Source organism: Podarcis vaucheri (genome assembly GCF_965113315.1).
Source record: "Podarcis vaucheri genome assembly, chromosome: 6".
NCBI classification, from domain to species: Eukaryota; Metazoa; Chordata; class Lepidosauria; order Squamata; family Lacertidae; genus Podarcis; species Podarcis vaucheri.
Genome location: NC_138764.1, coordinates 49,472,165 through 49,488,891, shown reverse-complemented (window position 1 = coordinate 49,488,891; position 16,727 = coordinate 49,472,165). Strand labels below are relative to the sequence as shown.

The 16,727-nt window shown below is 43.3% G+C and overlaps 3 protein-coding genes across 6 annotated transcripts in view; 1 reads left to right on the top strand and 2 right to left on the bottom strand.

Annotated features, from left to right (window-relative positions):
- Nucleotides 1–384: 384 nt before the first annotated feature.
- On the bottom strand, nucleotides 385–14,807 carry NDC1 (NDC1 transmembrane nucleoporin). Of its 3 annotated transcripts, none has more exons than XM_082225655.1 (18): nucleotides 14,674–14,807; nucleotides 13,505–13,625; nucleotides 12,853–12,954; nucleotides 12,181–12,355; nucleotides 10,451–10,589; nucleotides 9,469–9,577; nucleotides 9,049–9,100; nucleotides 7,807–7,939; nucleotides 7,408–7,500; nucleotides 5,969–6,050; nucleotides 5,116–5,274; nucleotides 3,866–4,123; nucleotides 3,624–3,742; nucleotides 3,056–3,106; nucleotides 2,497–2,560; nucleotides 1,908–2,008; nucleotides 1,571–1,731; nucleotides 385–652 (listed from the first exon to the last, which is right to left on the bottom strand). In XM_082225655.1, exons 1-18 carry the CDS (start codon nucleotides 14,719–14,721, stop codon nucleotides 589–591), a joined length of 2,031 nt encoding a protein of 676 aa, XP_082081781.1. In that variant the 5' UTR covers nucleotides 14,722–14,807; the 3' UTR covers nucleotides 385–588. The 3 variants fall into 3 exon arrangements, with proteins under 3 accessions (XP_082081781.1, XP_082081782.1, XP_082081780.1); XM_082225656.1 differs by having other exon boundaries at nucleotides 14,582–14,698; XM_082225654.1 differs by having other exon boundaries at nucleotides 3,866–4,117; nucleotides 14,582–14,684.
- Nucleotides 12,002–16,727, bottom strand: part of IFT25 (intraflagellar transport 25) — a 31,403-nt gene continuing 26,677 nt past the window's right edge. The window contains exon 6 of the mRNA XM_082225716.1: nucleotides 12,002–12,032. Coding sequence (XP_082081842.1) covers nucleotides 12,017–12,032 — 16 coding nt within the window. The 3' untranslated portion in view covers nucleotides 12,002–12,016. The remainder of the gene's footprint in view (nucleotides 12,033–16,727) is intronic.
- On the top strand, nucleotides 14,839–16,366 carry TMEM141 (transmembrane protein 141). Of its 2 annotated transcripts, none has more exons than XM_082225725.1 (2): nucleotides 14,839–14,912; nucleotides 15,672–16,366. In XM_082225725.1, exon 2 carries the CDS (start codon nucleotides 15,744–15,746, stop codon nucleotides 16,134–16,136), a length of 393 nt encoding a protein of 130 aa, XP_082081851.1. In that variant the 5' UTR covers nucleotides 14,839–14,912; nucleotides 15,672–15,743; the 3' UTR covers nucleotides 16,137–16,366. The 2 variants fall into 2 exon arrangements, with proteins under 2 accessions (XP_082081851.1, XP_082081850.1); XM_082225724.1 differs by lacking the exon at nucleotides 14,839–14,912 and adding an exon at nucleotides 15,101–15,236.

Genomic DNA, 16,727 nt, shown 5'->3' with positions numbered 1-16,727 from the left:
TTTAAAAGACAACTGAAGGCGGCCCTGTTTAGAAAAGTTTTTAATATCTGATGCTGTATTGTTTTTAATATTCGGTTGGAAGCCGCCCAGAGTGGCTGGGGAAAGCCACTTATTATGAGAAGAAAAGTGCCATATCAGTAAAGATCATGTAGAAAAAACCATACCCTCCTTCAAATCAGAGCAATCTCATATATCAGGGGTGTGGAACTAATGGCCTTTCAGATGTCGTTGGACTCCAAGTCCCATCAGCCCCAGCCAGCATGACCAACAATCAGGGATGTGTGGAGGTGTTGCCCAAAATATCTGGAAGGACACAGGTTCCCATTATCTGCCATACATAAATCATAATAGCATTCAACTACTGCAGACCATCATTCATTTAAAAAAACCAAAACACTTTATTATACAAAATGTCAAATAACGTATTCCAAGTGTTTCAAGTACTTCTGTTGACAGTTTAGTCACCCCGTGACTTGCAATTAAAGTACACCTCTGGAAAGTCAGTAGGACAGATCAAATCAGTTTCAATTTCTTTTGATTTGAGGCAGCATTATTCACCTGTTAACAGCACAGGCAGTTTGACTTCAACTATTCCTTGAACTCCAGGAACTGCTGGAGTCTTTTCTTGACTTCTGCAGATACTTGCACAGCACTGGAGAACAGAAAAAACACAAAACATATTTTGCAGACCTGCTCCCCAAACACTTCAATATACAAAGTTCGGAAAGGGTTTGATGACTTTCTTAAAAAAAATGTGAAGCCTAAACCACCCGGGCAAATAAATGTAGCTCAACATTATCATCCCTCTGCTATCACTTGGAAATTCAAGGAAATGGAAGGATGGTAATGCTGGGGTCAACTCATGGTCTAGGAGGGTAGTGACATGATAAAAGGCTTTTCAGTTGCCATCATGCAGCTCCTGGTTTCTTCAAAGCACCATTAGGCTGCGTACGCATTATACTTTCAAAGCACATTTCCCCCCTACAACACTGTAGTTTACCTCTCAGAGTTAGAATTCTTAGTACAGTGGTACCTCGGGTTAAGTACTTAATTCGTTCCGGAGGTCCGTTCATAACCTGAAACTGTTCTTAACCTGAAGCACCACTTTAGCTAATGGGGCCTCCTGCTGCTGCCGCGCCGCCAGAGCATGACTCCTGTTCTCATCCTGAAGCAAAGTTCTTAACCTGAGGTACTATTTCTGGGTTAGCAGAGTCTGTAACCTGAAGCGTATGTAACCTGAAGCGTATGTAACCCAAGGTACCACTGTAATCCTTAACCAACTACAGTGCCTAGAATTATTTGAGGGGGCAAATGTGCTCTGAATGTGCTTTCAAGGTATAGTGTGTATGCTGCCTTAGAAGCACATTTCTGTACAAAGCTACACAGATTGCTGTGCATAACAATTTGTAAAATCCCTGGCAGAGAGTTATTTTATTTTCTCTACAGAGTAGAGCATGGTTCCTGCTAACCTTTAATTTTCATTCATTTGTGAAAAGAGATGGAAGCCTATGGTACATCTCATTATATTTAGAAATGAAGATTAAGGCAACTTCATGAGCCCAAACCTCACTTTAAGTGCTCTCCAAAAGTGGTGATGATCCGATAGATTGCAGTTTTCAGTGACGCTCTTAAGGCAAATCGAAGGGTTTTGTAGGAAGTGTCTGCCAGACTTCCTGAAATCCGGGGGGGTTTGCTGGAAACATGAGGAAGCTTGAACTGCTTGTCTACCACCTAGGATGAAAATAAACCAACAGGAAACTTAAGCACCAATATCCTCCTTACCTTATTAGACCTTTCTTCTATGGTTAAAATTTCCTTGAAAAAAGTCATGGCAAAACCAAAACCAATCTTTTAAACACGTTATGAGTTCATATCACTTTTTTTTCAAATAAAAAAGTAAATCTCACCTCTTGAAGAGTTAGCAACGTATTCAGAATAGAAGGCAGTGTTGTTTGGACAACTCCGTATCTGTCTTCGGTAAATGAAGCTGCTATGAGATGCGACAAACCTAAAGAAAGGAATAATTTGTAGTCTGGTATTATTATAGACTAGTTGCTTAGTCTGGGATTATAACACAGTGGGAAGCAGAGGAGAGGGCAGAGGGTGAAGAAAAAGCTGGGGTGGAGGAGGCCCCCTTTCCCACCCTTTGGACCCCCTGGGAACTCTACAAGCCAGCTGTACCTGGAACTAGAGCTGTAGGCAGCCTGAGGAAATGCCATCTACCTTGGCCCTGCCCATAAAAAGCAAGTCTAGAGTATGCAACCAGGGTGATGTCTGATGTTTCCAGAAACTCTTCTGGTTGTGAGGCTTTTGTGGGTGAGCTGAGAGTTTGTTTCAACCCTGGGTGAGAACCCAGAAACTGAGAGGGAGGGTGTGCCAAAAGAAAAATGAATTGATATTTCTGAGTGAATTTCACTGCAAGGTTACCACATAAATCAAAGGGAGCAGCATAAATATTCACCTGAGAGCCATTTCCAATATGAAGAAAGTGCTTACCTTCCAAAGCCCAAATATGCATTTGGGTATCAGAAAAGAGAGCCTGAATTGAAGCCTCTGGGTTCTGGAAAAGAGAGAAAGAGAAAGAGAGAGAGAGAGAGAGAAAGAGAGGTGTTTTTGCAAACCCTTTAGCCAACCATATATACAGAACGTTTCAAATACAGAAATAAAATGAACTAACCAAAGTTTAGCCATCACGAGCTCTGTATGAAAAGTTAATCTGAAAATAGTTTCAGTGCTCAGTGTGTTAACCCTATGAAGATTAGTATTTTGAAGCTAATTTTTCAGTTTACACAGCATTTGTTTCAAGGATCAATGTACCAAGTCCTAATTCAGGGATGAGGGACCTGTCCCCCTGCAAATGTCCTATCAGCCCCAGCCAGCAGGGCCAATGGTCAGGGATGATGAGAGTTGCTTTCAGGGCAACAGTTTCCCCTATCTTGTTTGAGTTCAATAGTTATGAGCATAGGTTTCATAGGAGTAGTTCAAAAGGTAGTAACAACAATAATTCTTTGCTGCCCAGTTAGTTTCGATCACTAAGTCATGTCCTCATCCTTACCTTGCTGAAAAAATACATTATCAGTACTCGTTTTGATAAGAAGCTTTTGATCTGGAAGAAGAAAATATCAATGAAAAGACAACGGAACATATTTAGCAGATCAAAATGATATTTACTCTCAGTTTAAAAGTAATCCAAAACTTTTAAGCTTCACTGGTTGACACCCCAATCCTAAAATGAGTTTGTTGGAACTAATTCCCAACAATTTAAAACAGTATGCAGGTCCAAATAAATGCATTTCAGGTTTTATCTTAGTCTCTCTCCACGGTCTAGATATTCTGAACTGCAAGCACTGCATTTGACAGTGGTTTATGTTCTGCAACCCACATTTATTTTAATCAAGAGCTTCAGTAGAGTAGAAGCTTTAATCTTTAGAGTTGTGTCAATGATCAGAACAAAAATGTGCTGCTTCATTGCAGGGATAGGAGTTGCTATCAAGTGGTCATTGCTGAAAGTTTACAGATTGCTTTGGGAAATGCACTAAACTACATTACAAAGCACTGGGGAAATGTACAAGAAAATAACGCTGGTGGAAGTATTGACTCATTAATTGCTTGATTTTGTATACCTGCTCTTTCTTGCTCTGCAGCCACGTATAGATAAAACTTGGTTGTACTGCTACATTTGCACCGCCTGCAACAGCACTCATTGGGTAGGGTTCAGGAGAAGAGGCTGTCCACTGCAGATCTACAAGAGAAATCCAAACTGTTGGTTCCCCCACCCCCCTTTTTTTTTTTTAAAGTCCAACTGGGTGTCCCAGTAATAAGTAGCCAAATGCTCAAACTAAGGTTGGGAGAGAAAAAATTCTACCTGAACTTGTTGTCCATAATTTTGGTCCTCTCCTCATAATATGGGGACTTTGGACAGATCCATTCCAAGGAGAGTTTAAATCCAGCATGCCAGCCTTGCGACTCTGAGGAGTGAAAGGTGACCCTAAATTGCTTCTGGTGTCAGAAGAAGGGGATGTTTTCAAAGGCAACAGAGATGATTTGACCAGAGAAGGCATTTGGGTTCGAGGAAGCATAATGGACCTTGGAGTGTGAAATGATGTTTCTTCAGCAGCTGCTCCTGGCAAATAAGAATATTTTACAAGAAGAACTCAAAATGGTTTATACCAACAGGTAGCATTCACTAAGTCATGCACTTTGCAAACCTAATGTTTTAGTTACTGACAGCGATCCAAATCCCAGCTGGGCAGCAACAGGAGGCGATATATTCCTTAGGGCTGCTTCATACTTTATTATACTTCAATTGTATCGGCTGTGGTCTAAACCACTGGGCCTCTTGGGCTTGCCGAATGGAAAGTCGGCGGTTCGAATCCCCGTGACGGGGTGAGCTCCCGTTACTCTGTCCCAGCTCCTGCCAACCTAGCAGTTTGAAAGCATGCCAGTGCAAATAGACAAATAGGTACCGCTGTGGCGGGAAGGTAAACGGTGTTTCCATGCACTCTGATTAAAGAGTGTTTCTGTGTGCTCTGGCTTCTGTCACGGTCCTCCATGCGCCAGTAGCGGTTTAGTCATGCTGGGGAAAACTGTCTGTGGACAAACGCCGGCTCCCTCGGCCTGAAAGCAAGATGAGCGCCGCAACCCCACAGTCGCCTTTGACTGGACTTAACCGTCCAGGGATCCTTTACCTTTACCTTATAATTGTTTACTGGGGGGGGGTGGAGACACTGCTGTAACACAAGCAAAGCATGAAGGGCAGATGCATATCTCATGACATAAAGTGGACAGAAACCACGGGGAGTTCCGTAGTACATTTTCACTGCAGGCTGAGCAATGTGTGCCTGTGAACATGGGTTTACTGTAAGAAAACACCAGCACAACCTTGGCAAGGCAGCATTCCCACATAAAGTCTGAAGCCGCTCTTTACGAACACCCACTGGAATGTGTGTTTTTTAAAGAAAGAAAAAATCAGCAAAAGCTCCAAATGCAACTGAAACAATAAATCAGCTGTCCTACCCCTTTTTGAAATAAGATTCTCCCCAAACACCCATTGGCTGGCCCAGCTGTGATTTGGAGACTCAAGAACTGCAGCATTGCAACTGATTCGTCCAGTACCTGGAGGGCTAGAGGGCTGTCTCATGTCCCCCACAGACTGCTGTTTCAGCCTCCCGTTTGCAGCTGCGGCCTCCTGGTGCGTTATCAGTCTCTGTGTCAGATCACTTAAAAGTTTCAAGCACTCCTGGGAGATTGAAGTCCAGTTGTGAGGGTGTCCACCTTTTACAGACAAGCAAAATGTCTAGACTTAAAAACTTATTATTAATATTAATTACATTTGTTAGTCACTTTATCTTGCCCAAGGCAACTCAGAGCAACTTACAACCCAAAAAAATCTAGCCAATTTACATAGCATGAAGTAGCCCAAAACAGGGGTCAGGCTATTACACAAGCCCTTATATCACAGTGAAGTATGTGAAGTAAAAAAAAAAAAAAAATCAACTCCAAACATCAACCCTTTAAATGCCCAAAGTTGTGGTCAAACTGTTAGGCCATGAATATAGCGACATCATATAGCCATCAGAAGCTAAGTCAATAAACACTGGAACATCAGGCAGTGGAGTGAGGCATTTCCAACATATTTCACAAAATTGTATTGGGGTCCAAAAAGCCCAAATAAAATATGCATAGCTGCATTACTTTTAATGCATGCGACAAGCACCGTCTGCTTTGCCAATGCAGAGGGGAAATGCTGTTTGTACACAATCCATCTTGGACCTCCTCATACCTTGTTTTGGACACAATGGTGGTCAGCATAAGATGCTCTGTATAAAAACCTACGTTTACTCACACTAGTATTTGCTAATTACAACAATGAAAACAGAACAACTCTCCTCAAAGTCAGCTTCTTGCAGAGTACTTCTCACTTTCCCTTTCTGACTTAATGGGTCGTAGATATTTTTTTCCCAAATACCTGGCTGACTAAGGCTGAAGACCTCTTGACGCCGCACAGAAGAATACTGGGAAAGGAACATCAAGTCCTGTAAAGCCAAGAACTGCAGGGGGAAATGTTTAGAAGTATTAACAGCTGTAACGTTTTTACTCAGATTTTATCACTAAAATTCCCTTCACTCTGCCCCCTCAAAATAAATTAGAAATTATAAAAATGTCCAGTAGCACCTTAGAGACCAACTAAGTTTGTTCTGGGTACAGTGGTGCCCTGCAAGACGAATGCCTCGCAAGACGGAAAACTCGCTAGACGAAATAGTTTTCCGTTTTGGAGGTGCTTCGCAAAACGAATTTCCTATGGGCTTGCTTCGCAAGACGACAATGTCTTGCGAGTTCCTGCTGGGTTTTTTTCCTCCCCACCCCCATTTTCTAAGCCGCTTATCAGCTGATCCGATCAGCAGATAAGCCGCTAAAAGCCACTAATAGCGCTAATCCGTCAATGGGCTTGCTTCGCAAGACGAAAAAACCGCTAGACGAAGAGAATCACAGAACGGATTCTTTTCGTCTTACGAGGCACCACTGTATAAGCCTTCATGTGCATGCACACTTCTTGAGATACTTCTTCAGATACAGGTATCTGAAGAACTGTGCATGCACACGAAAAGCTTATACCCAGAACAAACTTAGTTGGTCTCTAATGTGCTACTGGACATTTTTAAATTTTAAATTTATTTCGACTGCATCAGACCAACACGGCTATCTACCTGAACCCTCAAAATAAATTATTTTCAAATTATTGCTTTTTTCCAGACACACCTGAGAACTGCATTTTCATTAAGTGCTAGATAAGGGACAAAGAGCTTCAGCCATTTTAGGTATGCAAGCAAACGTATAAGAAATTACTCTGATACGCAGACAAATTTTTGCACTAAAATGTTGCACTGGTGAAGCATTTGGCAGGATCTGATTGAGCTGCTAGAGTTATGAAAATGGATGGAGAATGGAAGTGGATTTATGGCTGCCATTTGCTAAGCTGATAAGGCAAGCCAGAAAGAATGGCCTACGGAAGGAGACAATAGAAGCATTAGGGACCTAGGGAAAGAGAGGTTCGGATCCCGAAACAGAAGCACAGTGACTTCAGAAAGGGGAGGGAGAAAGAAATGATCCAGAGGAATGGGGGGTGGGGAGGAATGTGACAGGGGAAGGAAAACCAGGAACATGGGCAAAAGAAACTTATGGCTAGACGTTACAGAGGTGAGAAAAGATTACATTCCCATAGTGATCTGAAAAACCAGTCAAATCCTTGGCTGCAAGCTTCTAGTGTGAATTTTATTGGTAGATTGAAAAATACCTTGCATGAAACCCCATGCTTTATCACTTAAATTTTACTCAAATTGCTTCTACTATAACAAAGATTACGCAAGAGGCAATTTGACAAGTTTGTGTATTTAACCAAACTCATACCTTTATAAGAGGCGGGGGGTTGCTGCTTAAAATTTTAGGTAAACACTGGTCGGTTTCTTCCGCAAATGTCGGCTGGACAGGAAAGTGATGTGCCTGAAAATGGAACGCACACCGTAGCTGAAGCTTGCCATGAGAAACACCCCTTTGTCAAAATTAATAAGAATATATACTGTGATCATTTGCAAGCCTGGTCAAACCAGTAAAACAGACAGGCTGTCAACCCAACCCAGCCCTGACAAGAAAGCAGGGGAAAGGAATGTAAAATTACCCAACTGAAAACCGATTAATCTGATCTCAAGAGTTCCTGCTGTGCTATACAAAAAGTATAAGAGCATTCATGCATTGCTTTAAAAATGGAAGAGATAGTAAGATTGTATGTATCAGACATACAGCACCAACCTCAGTGGCATAGATTCTGAAGAGCAGCCATGCAATGTACCAAGTCATCAGAAGAAACATGCCACATAGCCAGCTGTGGTTCAGAAGGGACAAATCCAAGAGACCAGCCATCGTGTCCAGAGGATGAAGTTTACTGGAAGGCCGGGGGAGGAAAGCCAACTCCATTACATGGTGTTTTTTGCAATGAGCAGTATATAAAAACAAGCTGGTCTATATCAAAAGGGTCGCTTTTGATATACGCTCACACAACACAACAAATGAACTATGCAAGTGGAGATGTGATTCTAATACTTCTGTTGTGAAAGTGTTTCCCATACGATTGCTCAGGGCATAGTGGAAGACATTTAGGACATTCTCCACTGACACAGAATCAAACAGACTCAGTGAGTCCACCAAGGATGCCTGAGAAGTCTGTTCTTTGTTACTTCCCACTGCCAGAGAGGATAAGGTCACCATCATTCCCCAATGAGCCTCAAACATCTTTAAAATCTCCCAACACTGTAAGAACTATCCCTGGTGGAAAGCTTTAGTGTTCAGTCTATTTATCCTACTCCATGGAAGAATATTATTCTCCTGTGGGCACCATCAGACTGGTGGGGTGGAGCTGGAAAGTTAGTTTTGAAGCTCTGTACGACATCAAAGCTGCATGTGACCTTGAGTGGCCATCAATTGCAGGAAGGACGCCCATACCAGGGTGGTGGGGGAGGCCAGGTTTCTTTTTTACTTAGCACATCTTGTTAGAAAGAAACATCTGTGCTAGACCACCCTCAGTAAGAATCCAGAAACTCCAATTAAATGCATCACTTTTCACTGACAGGAGTAGGTTGCTAGGGGAATTACTATAGCACTACTCTAGTATTTGCATAAGCATTCCTATTGTGTTCTGGGCTCATTTAAAAGTGTTGGTTTTAATATCTAAGTGGCTAAACTCCATCAGCCTACCTGAAATGTTTCTACCCCAACTGAATTCTAGGAGAACTGCAATTTTAAAACATGAAGTCTGAGCTCGTTTCCTCCCCCCTCTTCCTTCCCCATTCCTTCTTCCTTGTGTGTCACGTTATACGCCTGAAAGTGGGGACAGTCTTGCTAGCTTGGTGTTGTTTTCTTAGCTGCTCTGGGAGTCTCATTTCCTAAAGCATGGGGTAGGAATCTGACAACCTGCAAAATGTACAAGGAGTTCCTCTATTACAAGATGAAGAGTTAGAAATTCAATTTATTTATTTATTTATTATAGGTACTAACCTATCGGTCTGAAGGTTCATTGTGGTAATTATCCATGCCCTTGGAATATAACCTAAAATGCCACAAATGGGGGGGGGGGGTGAAATCAAGCTGTAAAAACACAGGTGTATTAACACTTCCATAGAGGAAATGTATTTCTGGCATAAAAATATATTACCAACAGAAATTTGAAAGTTTTAAGGAAAAGAAATGGTGATAAATTGGGGCAAAACTCCGCTACGCAGAACGTTTTCCCCCTCCCCTATACTGGCCTCTGTTAACCCCACAAGTTGGGCATGACTATGGCAGCCAACTCTTATGTAAAGGCCCCCCCCCCAATTCAGCAGCTTGTTATCAGGGAAACGCTGCCTTACTTCCCACTCGTATCATTTACAGAAAAGGGGGCAGGGGGAGAGAAGTAAAATTACCAAAAATTCTTACCAAAGAAATAGTAAGCAGCACAAAAGTTTCTGACCATATAAAGCGACTCCACACAACTATGCTTTGCAAGCAACGGAAGTGATCTCCTGAAGCGCAGGTACTTGTATTGCTGAAAAAGATTGGGCAAATGTTTAACAGCAGAATATTCTTATCCACATACCATATATCAGACTTTGGAGTTAAAAATATGTCACATTTTAAACTCAGAAATGATTTCAGATACTGCAAGATCCTGATAGATATTAAGAGTACGTTTTCTTCTATTTTAGAATTACTCTCTTCCCAAATATTTTATTACTATAGGTTACTGGCTTGGATCCAAAGGTGTCCTACATGAGTGGAAAGGCACTTCTGTGTGTGCATGGCAGCCAAACCAAATTATTCTGATTTCACCATCCTGCCACAGCTCCACTCTGCTGGATTCTAGGGAGTCCCCAAAATCCTCAAGGGCATCCTTTGCATATGGAACACAAGGGCTTGTAAAGGGGGAGCAGCCTAGAAAACACTATGGGAAAAGCAGAGTTCTTTGGATCCAACCCACTGTACTGTGGTAAAATGGCTACAATAAACTGAATTACTGTCACATGGCATCAAAGCCCAACTATAACAGGGTGACAGACAATCTCAAGAATCATTCGTTTGGATCCTGAGAACTGCAAGCAGATATAAGAGATCGTTGAAAGAAGGAAGCTCTGCTCATGTGGCCAGCATGACTAAAACGCTTCTGGCACAACAGAACACTGTGAGGGAAGCCAGAGTGCACGGAAAAGCTGTTTATCTTCCCGCCACAATGATACCTATTTATCTACTTACACTGGTGTACTTTCGAACTGCTAGGTTGGCAGAAGCAATGGGACAGAGCAATGGGAGTTCACCCTGTCACACGGATTCAAACCGCTGACCTTCATGATCACATAAAAGCAAAAGCACTACAGGTGGCCCAGTGTTTGAATTCTATTCCTGCTGTTACTTGCGCACTTACCTGTATAACTGGAAATGGAAGGTAGTTCAAATTGTTAACAAGATACCGAAGGCTATAGCTGTAACCCATAAAAGCTCCAAGAAGCAAGAGGAAGAGGTGGTACTCATTCAGGCACATGGGCAGATCAGCATCAGCTACACTGAAGCAAAGCAGTAAATTTAGCCTTTAGTTGCACAGGAAGATAATAACTCTATACTTAATTCTGCTTTTAAGGAAATGTTATCCAATTTTGAAAAATCAAGGTGTCGGAGGACTCATTCCAAAACACTGTCCAGCAACTATGGAAAAAAAGTTTTACTCTCGTTTATCTATTACATAATAAACAGACTGAAACACACATTCCCCAACTTTATATTCCATTCGCCTTGTAGATATACATAGGTACTCATATGGTACTGCAAGGAGGTGCTCGTTTTTAACTACTGACTTTTAAAAAAATGATAAAAATTGCACAAATATTGGGGGGCAGTGGCAGCATCCTGAGCACTATCCAACAGATAACTGCAACCGACTACAGTGGTACCTTGGGTTAAATACAGTGGTGCCCAGCAAGACGAAATTAATTCGTTCCGCAAGTTTTGTCGTCTAGCGAATTTTTCGTCTTGCGAATCACGAAATCCCATAGGAATGCATTGAAAATCAATTAATGCGTTCCTATGGTCAAAAAAAGTCCAAACAAAGCCAAATTTGGTACAACAACAGTTTATTAACTGCTCTTTAAAGTCACACATACTGTAAAGAGCAGTTCAAAAATTGAAGGGAAAATAAATTAACTTTATAAACAAAACATGTCTTTGTTTTTAGACAAAGGAAACCAAGTCGCGAGACGTTTTCGTCTTGCGAAGCAAGCCCATAGGTGAAATTCGTCTTGCGAGGCAAATCGAAAACGGAAAAACCTTTCGTCTAGCGAGTTTTTTGTCTTGCGAGGCATTCGTCTTGCGAGGTACCACTGTACTTAATTCGTTCCGGAGGTACGTTCTTAACCTGAAACTGATCTTTACCTGAAGCACTGTTCTTAACCTGAAGCACAATTTCTGTTCTCATCCTGAAGCAAAGTTCTTAACCTGAGGTAATATTTCTGGGTTAGCGGAGTCTGTAACCTGAAGTGTATGTAACCTGAAGCATATGTAACCCGAGGTACCACTGTATAATCCTTGTGGGATCACTGGCTGGAGTTAGCTAGTGTGAGAATTGCATTTTCTCAGCAACCTTGACTTGCGTTCTAAAAATAGGGAAAAGGCTACAGAAAAAGGTGCAGCCTCTTTGGAGAATTTTAATCCAGGTTTGTAAATAATTACATGTATTATTTTTAGTCTGCAAAAATGTTACTAACTTCCTATAGAAGCTACAGTATAGGGGAAGCCCTGTCCTCTATGGACTTCATGGAAATGCAAGCTTCTAGCCATTTGGCAGGCTAGTTGTCAACAAAAACCCTTATACTGAGGAGCTTAGAAGAGGAGAGATGGAGCAAACATTCCCTCCTCCACCAAGTCTCTCCTTGCCTCACCTGTCGCTACAAGGCTACTTTTATCTTCTGCACCCAAAGGGTCACAAGTACACAGCAATTTATTTCTCAGGAAACATTTGCTTGCACACATCTTCCTACCACCTTTCTATACTTGCAGCAAAATGAGAATCACCTAATGTGAACTATCTGGCAGCATTTCATTATTAGCATTCGCAAGAAGTTACATTTTAATAAACAGCTCTTGAACCACCCCCAGGGTTACCTTTCTGTAGCTGTGCAGGGTACAGATAAAAAGAGAAACTTCCCCTTCGTCATAACTGCTGCACACCAAGCTACCAGCATTCCCATTACAGCATGAGCAACGGAATGGATCACTTGCTGCGGGTGGATAATCTTGCTTATCAGAGCTAACCGGGAGCAAGGAATAGAAGGCACAACTGCAAAGTAAGAAGGCAAATAAGAACGTTTAACCACCTCCTAACTTAAAGGGTATCACATTACATACATACTTTGTGTCACATTTCAAGACACTACATTCAGGCAATCACTGATCCACTCATGAGTTCAGTGTAGGATAGTGAGTTCTTTAAAAAAGCCAAATCAGACCTTCAGTAGTGGAGAATGGTCTTTAAGGATTTAGCACAGCATTTAGAGTTATTGCACATTTATTAATGGAGAGTTTTAAGAGCAAAGGTAGGAAACTAAGTTTCTACTGACACACAAAGAAACAGATTCCAAAGTTTAAAACAAAGCCTAACGTTATGCATAGACAAAATAAAAAAATTCCTTCCAGTAGCACCTTAAAAACCAACTAAGTTAGTTCTTGGTATGAGCTTTCATGTGCATGCACACTTCTTCAGAGTTATGGAAGAGTTAAGCACAAATCAGCAAATCAAACGGCACTTTTTAAGTTTATGCAGCTTTCAACACCAACCTGCATGAAACTCAACGTTGAAGATGCTTATTACCAGTATGACCACAGACATTAGCAGTATGCAGAAAATAACGTAGGAGGTATACAGGTCATTGAATGAGCCTAAGACAGGGGGAAAAATATGAATCAGAAGTACTATACAACAGCTCTGCTACTAGATCTTAGTGCCTACAAGGTTGGGCTGAGACCTAGGTGGTCTTTGGTGTCTCTCTCACCTCGGCCATAAAGTCAGCGATCACATTCACACATCACGCTAAACCATTGTTGCTGTTGTTACTGTTATTACCCTGCCTTCCTCCCAGTCCAGAAATTGTAATTCCAGAGGTAACTCTGATAATACCTCTGGCATGTCTGGATGGAGGATACAGAGGGGTGTGTGAGTGTGTGTAGCAACCAGCCTACTGTACAAAGGCACCATTTACATTTGTTGCTCTACCTACTTTTGCTTCTGCCCCCCCCCCACCATTGGCATGGGGCCCTCAGGCTGAAAAAAATGATCCCCATCCTTGCTCTACATGTAATACGAGAACACTGGCCTAAATGTTAGGGCTGTTGTAAGGATTGCTGTGATAATATGCCCAAATAATGTTGAATAAAAAAACTGCATAAATACTGCTCTGTAACATTTGTCTCAGGCAGGGCACTGACATACTTGTGATCCATTGTACCGGGTGGAAGAAGTCAATGCTGCTGATGCTGATGAAGGCTGCAATACACAGAGGAAGCAGCAGCACCGACCAAGCAAGGCTTGCAGCTGCTCTCCATCCCAAGATCTGGAAAGGAAGGAAAAACGTATCCAAACAGAGACTCCATAAACCAGGATGTAGATGTAGACAAATTGCCCATTTAAACAGTTACTCAAGGTGAACCTCTCTCAAGACTGGTGGAGAGAGGTGGGGGAAAGAGAAATAGAACTTTTGGAAAACTTTAAGTCAAAATGATTTACTGTATTTTTTGCCCCATAGGGCGCACCGGCCCATAGGGCGCACCTAGGGTTTTCTTGGGGGGGGGATAAAGAAAAACATTTTTATTTCTCCCCCCCCCCGGGCGCAGGGCTGGGGTGGGGGAAGGCCAAGCTTCCCCCGACCCCAGCCCCCAGAACAGGCTGCTATCCGCAAGCCTAGGGAGCCCGGCAGGATGTCGCGCCAGTCTCCCCAGGCTTGCGGATATCTGCCCAAAGCACGGGGCGGGCAGCTCCCACCGCCAGCCTCCAAACCAGGTCGGGGAACAGCGGAAAGGCGCGCTCCGCCTCCCCGCTGTCCCCAAGCTTGTGGGGCTGGCGGTGGGGAGCAAACAACCCCAGCTCCACTCCCACCTAGAAAACGTTGGTGCCACCTTTTCCTGGCAGCATTCCTCTGCTGTTATAGCAGCATGCATGCAGAGGTTCAACGAAGACAGCCTTTCCCAGGATGAAAAGGGCCGACCGACCTCTTGGGCAGCAACTTCTGCTTCAGTCTAAGGCAGGAACCTTGGGTAGGAGAACTGGCAACCCGATACAGTACTGGAAAGTAATGGCAATTCTACTGGGCTATGTTCTCATAAAAAAACAACACCCTACTCCAGTTTAACTTGCCTGCAGTTCTCTTCAGTTCTCCCCAAATGATAAAACTGAATGAATCTTGGCAGTTTTACAAGGCTGTGCTTAAAAACTATGGGTTTATTGGAGCCAATCCAAAGCGAGAGTCCCCCGCCCACTTGCCAAAGGGAGGAATTGGGAACCCACTGATACCTCTGAAGCATGAAGTGGCGTTGCGCAAACACGCATTAGCTTTATTCGGGTGTTCGTGCACATGTGCTTAATGCGCGAGCATTCATACATACATTTAGCTGTTCCCGCGTTGAATGAAACATCATCCCTCGCCCTCCCATGCCGCTCGCGGATAGGAACTGCTTCAGTTCCCGGATGCTATCCCAGGGAGCCCTGCTCCCGTTGCCAAGAGCAGGGAATAGCTTCAGTGACGTTAATTTAGCGCGTCCGTCGTCGGTGTGGCGCTTCAGTCCACCGTTTTCTAAGCGGAAGTTTAGTTTCTTACGGAGTCCCGGTAGAAAAGGGGGAGGAAGTAAGTGAGATGTGCCTGTGTATTCTTTGTGCAGATTTCCGATATATTTTAAAATATTTTTTTTAAAAAAATCATTAAATATTTAATATATACGATATAGTATATATTATATAATGTTGGTACCCGTCCCTCTCGAGAGACAATGGAAGAGCGCAAGCCTGGGCAGTGTACATGGAGGTGCTGGGCTGCCTAGATGACAAGACCCCCCCCCCGGCCTCGCTTTCCTTCGTCTCGAGAGACAATGGCGTGCTCCTCCGGTGGTGAAGACAATAGCAGCACAAAAGTGACCTTCCCAGGACGCAAGTCTGAGGAGCGTTTATGGAAGTCCTGGGCTGCCCAGAAAATACAACCGCCCCTCCCGGGCCTCGCTGCATGTGGTCCAGAGGAAAGCAAAACAGTACATTTGACACCAGGGTGGCTGCAGGAGTTGACGGAAGGAGGTCTACAAGGCACCGTCAAACCGTCTTAGGCACTCCGCTCCTGGTTGTTCCCGCAAGGCAGTGGACAGAGATTATTCCTCAAGGTTTACTCCCAGCAGGAGGAATGCAGTTTGGTTTCAGCACACGGAATATGATAGTAGAGCAAGGCTACTGCCAGATGGATGGAAAAACAATTAAGGTTTATTGGAACTTCTTAGTTTCCCATGTCTCTACTGATTAGCAATAAATCTTTGAGTGAACCATGCCAATGAAAAATAAGCTTTTGAAAAATATGTGATTGCTAATGGTCTTCTCTCTGAACTCTTATTTCTCATTTTAGCACCTCAGAGGATCTCGGGGGCCCAAGGCACAGGTGGAGGAGGGAGTGTGCAGCTTGGAGTCTGCAGCAGAGATGGTGAACGTGGGGTTGTCTCGCGTGGACGAAGCGGTGGCAGCCAAGCACCCGGGGCTACAAGAATATACTGCCTGCCAGTCTTATGCATTCATGAAGGGCATGGGGGCATTTATTACAGTCTCCGGGATGGCTTTTGCTCTTCAAAAATTCATCCGGAAGATTCACTACCCGCTCCAGTGGAACATCATGCTCTCCTTTGTTGCAGGTTCAGTTGCAAGCTATACAGTGACTCGATGGGAGACACAGAGGTGTTCTGACTTATGGATCTTTCTGGAAAACAAACAACCCAGTGTCCCAGATGTAGCCAAAGAGAAAGTGCCCCATTTGGACCCCCAGAAGGAGACAGAGGCCCGTGCAAAAAGGAACAAGTATGGAGATGTTATGGACTAGCCTGAAAATCCTATTGCAGAAATTTAACGCCTTTGGCTCATGGAGTCAACCCATTAAATGGGGGGGGGGGCAATGGATGGAGGCAGAGCAAATGACACTACACAACTTTTCAAAGACATCTGAAGCAGCCCAGTATCAGGAAGTTTTTAATGTTTGGCGTTTTTATTTGTGCTGGAAACCCAGCCAGATGGGCAGGATATAAATAATAAAAATAATAAAATGATGGTGATTATGATTATGATTTCTTTCACTATAAACCCCCCCATTAACTGCCCCACTAGTTCTGATATGGCAAAGATAAGGCTACAGTATTAGCAGTGAATGTCCAATTTCTTGTTTAATACGAGCCCAGTCTGCGACCTTCATGTGCTGGTTCTGTCACCCTTAAAGGTAAAGGGACCCCTGACCATTAGGTCCAGTCGTGGCCGACTCTAGGGTTGCGGCGCTCATCTCGCTTTATTGGCCGAGGGAGCCGGCGTACAGCTTCCGGGTCATGTGGCCAGCATGACTAAGCTGCTTCTGGCGAACCAGAGCAGTGCACAGAAACGCCGTTTACCTTCCCGCCGGAGCGGTACCTATTTATCTACTTGC